Source organism: Oryzias melastigma, linkage group LG12 (assembly GCF_002922805.2).
Source record: "Oryzias melastigma strain HK-1 linkage group LG12, ASM292280v2, whole genome shotgun sequence".
NCBI classification, from domain to species: Eukaryota; Metazoa; Chordata; class Actinopteri; order Beloniformes; family Adrianichthyidae; genus Oryzias; species Oryzias melastigma.
The window spans coordinates 27,273,202-27,281,450 of NC_050523.1; the positions used below are offsets into that span (position 1 = coordinate 27,273,202).

The 8,249-nt window shown below is 40.1% G+C and overlaps 1 protein-coding gene across 1 annotated transcript in view; it reads right to left on the reverse strand.

Moving 5' to 3' along the window:
* Positions 1–693: 693 nt before the first annotated feature.
* LOC112140354 (bile salt-activated lipase) overlaps positions 694–8,249 on the reverse strand; it is a 9,744-nt gene continuing 2,188 nt past the window's right edge. The window contains exons 4-12 of the mRNA XM_024263286.2: positions 7,908–8,027; positions 5,359–5,556; positions 5,147–5,277; positions 4,919–5,026; positions 4,370–4,484; positions 2,761–2,947; positions 2,460–2,663; positions 1,051–1,260; positions 694–965 (exon numbers count right to left, since the gene is read on the reverse strand). Coding sequence (XP_024119054.1) covers positions 782–965; positions 1,051–1,260; positions 2,460–2,663; positions 2,761–2,947; positions 4,370–4,484; positions 4,919–5,026; positions 5,147–5,277; positions 5,359–5,556; positions 7,908–8,027 — 1,457 coding nt within the window. The 3' untranslated portion in view covers positions 694–781. The remainder of the gene's footprint in view (positions 966–1,050; positions 1,261–2,459; positions 2,664–2,760; positions 2,948–4,369; positions 4,485–4,918; positions 5,027–5,146; positions 5,278–5,358; positions 5,557–7,907; positions 8,028–8,249) is intronic.

Genomic DNA, 8,249 nt, shown 5'->3' on the forward strand with positions numbered 1-8,249 from the left:
CCAGACACGGTACGTGGCGTGAACCAGACGCGAAGCAGGTCAGGTTAAGGACAGGGTTCCGGTACTGGGTAAGGGTACCAGTGTGCATCCAGTACTGCATCTGGTTCCGCATCCATTTCACATCCTGAGGGTCCCTTGATTTTAAAAATGACGAGTTATGGACACCCGAATCGTCAAAAAGTGACGGGGAAGGGTCCTTAACCAAACCCCAATATGTGAGGACTTGGGGATGAGAATGAGTTGATTGTCTATATGTTAATATTTCTATGGTAAATGATTGTATATTTTTGCTGACATGATGTTGTCATCACACATTACGTCTTTGTTTAAAACCCATTTGGTGCAAATCTCATTGCTTGTCTTCACAAACTTAATTACTAACTTTGTTAACAACTTTTTCACATGAAAAATCTATTTCTGTTTTAGTCATTCAAAAATTAAACAAACAAAGACATTTTCTAAAAGTATTATAGAGCAAAAAGAAGAAATGGTCTCAAAAACAAATAAATGTTTTCTTTAGATGTACCGATCGTCTTCACCATCAATAAATGATATAATAGTTTCCCTGTTTAAATTGGGACCTTAAATTGAGTCAGATCTGTCAAATTCTAAGTGAAAACAATAATTAAAAAAATATTATTGACTTTTCATAAACATTCTTCTTGGCTTAAGAGAAGAAAAGAAAAAGAAAAGTTTTTATGCTCTTATTATTTTATTTAGCAAAAACCAAATAATATAGAGCACACTGGAACCCAGATGTGTCCAAGCAAACACCAGCTCTTCATGTTGAGGTAACTTCAGGAAGATCAGGCAGGTAACTGGTCCAGAAATACACGTAACCCAACCTCAGCATGTCTTGCACTGAAGCACTGTTTATGTTTGCATTAATCTCCAAGAACTTGTGGTCTGCGTCGGTAAATGCTGGCCAAGTCACTGGGACGCTCAGGCCTCCACTGTTAGGATCTCTGTAATACGACCAGAAAACTGCATCAATGTTTTTTTCTTAGACTTTTCTGCAATGCTTTATGGGTGTTTCTGTTTATCTTTTACCCAGTTTTGGCAAAGTTGGTCCAGTAGGCGATCATGTTCTCAGAGATAGCTTTATCTTCAGCTCTGTAGATGAGCGGTGTGGACAAAGGTTTCCCAAACACGTACTGCAGGTCATCAGTGTGGTCAGCTCCCATCCAGCTGGGGAAGGGGGGCATGACACCACCCATACGGTTGGGCTCGGAGAAAAGGTAGGAGTAGGTCCTGCCGGTTCTTAAATGAGACAAAACAGAAAACAAAGTTACCTAACAGACAAAGCATACACCATTGACAATCTGGAAAGTACACGTTTTTCAAAATTGTGGTGTTTCCATTAAGCAAATTTGTTATCGAAAATCCAATCTGTGCAATTTCATAGTTAACGGAAATGCAGCTATTGTTCACTGTTTACATCCTATAATGTGGTATATGGCGGCCATTTTTTTCCAGTTGTTCCACTCCAACCGCTGAGTATATTCAGACTGAGGAAACTCAGACGGAACCAGAGCTCAGTCTGATTGGAGACAGCCTTGAAAGATGGGTCAGAGAGCGGTTCCTGGACCCGGACCAGTCTGCTTCAATGCATTCAAACTGAAACTTTGTTCCAGATTATCGGGGGAGACAAACTCAAATTCACTTTAAGCGAACCAAACATGTCCAGTCGAATACACCCTAAGTTCAGCCTCTAACTCAAAAGGGGTTTATACAAACATACCCCTTGTTTGCCCTACGTTACACACTACCCTATTGTGACAGGAACATCTGTCAGGTCTGATCTGTTTGCTCTGCTTCTGCTAAAATAATGATTGACTGTCCTATAGGGGTTTGGTAACAGGCACTGCTTTTCTTGCCAGTTCTTTTGAGAAATACTACACACAGATCAGTGGTCTGTTGCCAGTTTCTTCATGAAGTAACTGTGCCTCTGATTACCCAGGAAACAGACATGTCTATAAAACCAGAGTTTGGCATTGCCTGGTCCAGATCGTTAGATTAACCTCATTGTAAGGATCATAGATTTTAGTCTGGTCTTCGAGGTTTTAATTTTATGGTTACACAACGGTGCTGTGATTTCTGCCTCCTATCTGGACACATGTACAGATAGAGAAATGTGAAAAATATCGTCTGAAAGCGGATGCATGCTTGGAAGTATCAGTTTTACTGAAAGACAAATGTGTCCGTACGATTTCTCATTCTGGACAATCTGCCATTATCAGAAAGGACGTTGGATTATTTTGTCTTAATGTACTTGGAAAATCCAATAGCCAGAGAAATTTGGTGAAGATTGGATATTTGGCGTAAGACAAATGCTCAACTACTAAATAGCCAGAGTAGACATTCCAATGTATCTGTGCTTCTTGAGCAGCAATCCTTATTAAACACAAAAGCCTCTTCTGGTCCAGAAATGTGTCAAAGATAATAAGAACTTTTCTTACGTGGCACTTCCAGCATGAAGATAAAGAGTAGTCTGTGTGGGAATCAGGAAAAGGTAGTCTGTCTCAATGGCTACAACAGTTTTCTTCACGGCCTCCTTGCTGGGACTGGATCCCCAGCTTGAACTGTATGTGGCGTAAGCACCATCCAAACCCATCTGTCCCTTCTCTTTGGTCAAGGCAGCCAAGAGCCTCTTCACATCTTCACTGTAAAGAAGAAGACATTTCAAATTAAGATCTAGATCGATGTTCACCTGCAGCTACATCCCTCTCTTCTCCTGAGAAATATGCAGTTTGGGCTTACATTGGAGTCTCGAGCACTTCATCGTTGACTGAAGGAACATCCATGCTACCGTACATACGTCCATCCATGTCATTGGTTCCAGCCAGAATGTCAATTTCTGCAGCGTTGTGAAACAGGTTTTCCGGCACATCAGGCAGGAAGTCTCCATCAACCACAGGAGACAGGACCAGGTTGTTCACTATAGGATCTGACAAAAGCAGCAGACAAAAGGTCGTCTTAGTGAAAGTTACAAACAGCAGCCATACCATTTTTGAATGGCTGTATGTATGTTACTATTCAAAAAATTAACTATGGCTTTGTTTTATTAATAATTTTACTTTTAAGCAATGTTTGCTCCATGTGACTTAGAGAACCAACTCTTCAAGGTTAAGGGCAGAAATGTCACTGAACCAAGAGGTACTAACGAATTCAATGAACCCCTACGAGTCCTATTGCATTATTCATCTCTTAGTTTGTGTAAATGTGCTAGAAACGTCTGAAACTTTAAGCTAGTTTCTCTGAAACTTAAATTATTTTGTTCAATTTTTTCTCTCTCGGTAAGATGGAAACTAGCATGGAGCGGGTTACGGCTTGGAGGAAACCATAAAAATGTACCTGGATTTGTGACTTTTTTGCCACAAAGCAGAACCTATGGACTTCATCAGGCACATAGAAACAGGCTGCCTGCGCCTAGGCATTCATCTCTAATCGGACTCTTCCCAATCCTAGGGAACTCTCCCAGGCCAAACCAAAACAATCCACTGAAAGTTTGATAAGCAGAACTGGCTGTCATGAAAACTCACATTCTTGCTCTGTCCACGACCCTTTCTCCAGATCTCAACGCCTTGGTAAACTCTTCTTACTCCCTTAACTGTCCTGTCAAGCACTGTGTGTTGACACATGCTGCTACAAGGCCCGGCCCGATGTGCGGAGTTGTCTTGTGAATCTATTGTCTTATGAATCCGTGGTGATGTATTTTTGCTTGTACTTCAATCTATGCTGTTTTTACTGTGACACAGGTCGAAGATGCTTGATTTTTTACATCAAACTCTTACTCTGTCATGTGTCTTTTCTGGGTTTTAGCGCTGCCTGGCTTGAGTAGCTGGTGCCCTCCTGAGGACAACTTGTCTTCGGATGTGTTGTCCCACCCTTCAATAATTTCCCTCTTTGGGGATTAATAAAGCATGTTATCTTGTCTTGTCTTTTTGAAAATCAGACAAAGCCCTTTGTCTGAAGCTATGAACACACTGGGCATGTGATGCCTTCTTGAACACACGTATAGCCCATAGTGTTCACACTGGAGTCTTTTTCATTTCCAATGTTTACTATTGCATGTCTGCCACCTACAGTTAGAAGAGGCTTGGTGCAAATCTTATGAATCTTGCTTCATCCAAGTGCCTGATTGGTCAAAGTTCAACCTGGTTTAACTTTCAACTTTCACTGCATGTTTTGTAGAGCCCGAAAACTTACAAAGACTTTGTATCGGAAGTAGTCACCTTAACAAATGTTGCCGAAGGCCGTCAGAAGGTACAACAGACTGATCCAAAAGCAAAACTCTCTTTCGTTCAGATGAAAGGCTTCCGCAGCACTCACGATAAAGTTTCAGAAATAAGAAGACCATTGGACCTACTATCAGGAGATCCAGACATGTTGACAGTTCCTGCTACAGTCAGAGCTGCAGAGTCAACCGTCTTCAGACAGGCAACCATGTTGGAATCGATGGGGCAGTTAACTTTTTGGGCAACCTGGGGGGTTTATTTACAGAAGATGTAGTCATACATATTTACAATATTAAAAAAAGGATTTTGAGTTTTCAGAATCTAACCCCGAGCTCCCGGGGCTAGCGTTACAGCTCAGGTGCAATGCGGGAGCGGTCTAGCTACGCCAGACAGCTCCCAATGGCTACAGGATGGACTGCAGCCTGATCTGCTGTTGACCTCACCAAACTTCAAACTCACGTAGGTTCATGCAATAACCAACCATTTTTATAGGAAGTACAGTTGTCCCCTTCTTATTTGCTGTGGTTCAGCTGCGGCATCTGGCGAATGAAACAGATTCGCAGACCAAACTGCAGAGGTCTAATGTGATCATTTGGGATTTCCTCTTGCACTTTTAAAGTTATGTAGGGACTGGCATCAGAGCCGTGAAGCTAGCCGTGGGAACTCGGGGTAACATCTACCTCCTCAGCAAACTTGCGGGGGTTTCTGCTGATTGCCCAAGGGCACATTGCAACCCCACTCTGTGAGATGGCTCTCCTAATCAGCCCTTTGTTGTGAGGGGACAGAGTCTGTGAGTTAACAGAAAATTAATGTTAATAGTATGACCTATGAATGCATTTGGAATTTCATTCACATATTGGGATTTTATCTTGGTTCTCATACATTGCCATCAAGACTCCAAGGCTCACCTGTAAGCTAACACTGGCTCCACCTGCTGACTCTCCAAAGACGGTGATGTTGCTGGGGTCTCCTCCAAATGACTGAATGTTTCTGTGCACCCATGCAATGGCAGCCTGCTGGTCCCACAGACCATAGTTTCCTGATCAAAATCAAGTGTGGACAAAATTTCGCATGAATACTTTTTTACATTTGGCAGATCCAGATGTTAACCACAACCCACCAGGTATATCAGAGTCTCCAGTGCTCAGGAAGCCCAGAGGTCCCAGCCGGTATCCCATTGTCACCACGATGACGTTTCCTCTGTTTGCCAGTTCCTGCCCGTCGTACAGGTAATTATTTAGGAAGTTGACACCCATTGCACCTCCAGTCACAAAACCACCGCCGTAGATCCAGACCATGACAGGCAGATCGGTGGATACTGCATAAAGAAAAATAAGGTTGTTGACAAATCTACAAAAGAATAAGCTGTTTACTGTGAGATTGATAATGAAGAGCTGAAGCAGAGATTCTCTCCAGAACTGTGTTCAGTGTGTCGGACTGACACTCAGAGTTTTCTACAGTTTGCTTCCTTTAATAGACAACATTGGTCTGTAATGCAGTTGTTAGTGAGGCATCATCAAAATCGTGGAGCTTTGTTGACGTGAACAGCACCAATGAGCTCTTACGCAGTGTGTGAGTTTTTGGGGGTTAAAACTAGGGCTGTGGATCGTTGCTTAGGTGGTGATCCGATTCAATATTCAATTCACGAGTCAAGCTCAACGATTCACGAATCGAACCACGATTCTTACTTTTTAATATGTTTGTTGCTATGTGTCTTTTTACTGGATGTATGAAATTTAAAGTATTTATTGTATACTTTTATTTAGAACTTGAGATCAGAATCAACAAAACGGATAACACATTTAAATAGAAAGAAATGATGTTTGTCATTTTAAACCAGTTTTGTTTCTTTATTTTTTTGCAGTAACATAAACAACATAAAAAGTTTAAAAACTGCTGCTGTTTTGGATCATTTAACTAGAAAACCGGAAAATTCTTTCCATAGTTTTCCATCCTCAAAGTTCTTCAACATTTTACGTTTTAAGCATTACATATTGGTGCAGAGAACATATGAAAAACTCATTTTTTTCCCACGGTAGAATCAGCTGATTCACGTTGATCACATCCGCCTTCACTGCAACGCTGTAATGCAGCTTATCAGCGCGAGGCTGCGTTTCTCCGCTTCAGAATCCGCTGGAGTTTCGGTAATTATGTCAACTGAAGAGTTTCCATAACTAAAAGAAAGTAAACACTGGAGCTAAAGCTCAGATGTTGAAGCTAATTCATTTTTTTCATAATTATGTCAGTGAGTGGAACTTCAGTCTCAGTTTTTGAATGGAAAAAAGCTCCCACTAGTTTTACTTTGAAAACAGGAAACTTCACCGTCACAAAGATGTGTTTACTAAAATAAAGATGTTCTGTGGACTTTATTTTAGTTCATAAACTTAAAATCCAGCATTATTCTGCATTTCAGAGCAAAAATACATATAATACATATATTTTACTGCACCCCACTATATTTATAAACATCGTGAATCAGCGATCAGATCACGAGTACCCGAGCACTCTGATACTCGTTACAGCCCATCTCAACCTTACTTACCCTGACATAGCATTGATAGTTCCCTATGACTTGTCGCCCGCAGCATGCCCATAGAAAACTATGTGAATGTTGTGACTAAGATAGTAGGTAATGGAAGGTGCTTCTTTGTGAGAAAAAGTCTTTAGTGTTTCCTTTGAAAAACAAGTAATCCGGAAGCTACAATCAATTAAATAAATTCATCTGAATAGTTTTGAAATTAACAGGTGAACCTAGATTTGAGGTCATCATTAAGATTTTTTGGGAAAAAAAACATGAGCCTTGGAAAATATACATTAACATATAATATCCCATGAATATTAATGAAGCAAAAGCACTTCCAAAAACAAAAACAGCTCATGATCTTTACCAATGAGTGACCAGTTCAGTAAGAACTTACTAAGTTCCTACTCAATTTCAAAATGCAAAATACCTTTCCCCCTTAATATCAATATCAAACACTTTGAATAAAACAAAATAAAATTAACAGGTTTTGCAGGAAATGAAAGAGAAATTCAACTCAATAAAGAGGTGATTGATCAAAGACACATTTAGATCCCAGCAGCTTTCATTTGGTATGTTTAGAAAAAAAAGTAACAAACTGCTGGTTTTTAGTTCAGTAAAATCCTTTATCGTTACCTTAACCTGTTTTAATCTCTGTGTCAAGTGGAAATAGAAACAACAATTAATGGCTCAGTTTGTGTTTGGTATGGACTAAACATACACAGTATCCACTAAAAACGATTGGAGCTGGCCAACATGTATTTTTGTAGCAGTCTTCAAAGTACTTAAAGATGAATATAACAGAAAGGCTTCTTCAGCTAAAAACAAGCACTTTAGCATTTATTTAAGGCACTTTTCAACTGAAATTGCATTTTTTTTTTCTTATGGAAAATCTAATTATAGATCGAGAAACCATGCTTAGTGGGAGCAGTTCCTCTTGAAACCTCTTAATTTGATCAATCACCTGAAAACTAAGAAATGCATCTTGTCAAACTTATTTCATGCACACTGAATAATAACTGGATCATATCTGATAAAAGTAACTTAATGTGTTTGGGTGCAAAATAAAAACATCCATGGTTGCTGAAAAGTTGAAACTCAATGGGGATTTGCTGAAACTGAGCATAAATTGGGAGCATCACTGTTACCTGAGGAGCCATGAGGAACCCAGATGTTGAGGTACAGACAGTCTTCACTGCCCATGGTGCCCGTCATGGTCAGATCCAGCTGCAGACATCTTTTCTTGAACTTCGTAGCCTGCAGAACACCTGATCATTGAAACAGCACAACAGTCATTTCTCTCTCCTAAATGTGGGGAAAAAGGCTTTCAATAAACCTTTAGTATGTTTTCTTTTACGCCTTGAAACCTGATTTCAATATAAAAGTCTTCATTAGTGGTCTCTGAACGGATGGAATAACTTTTTTAAATAACTTTTGACTAAATAATGCGAGACTCAGTAGCTCATCCAAACACAAATGGTTCATCTTGT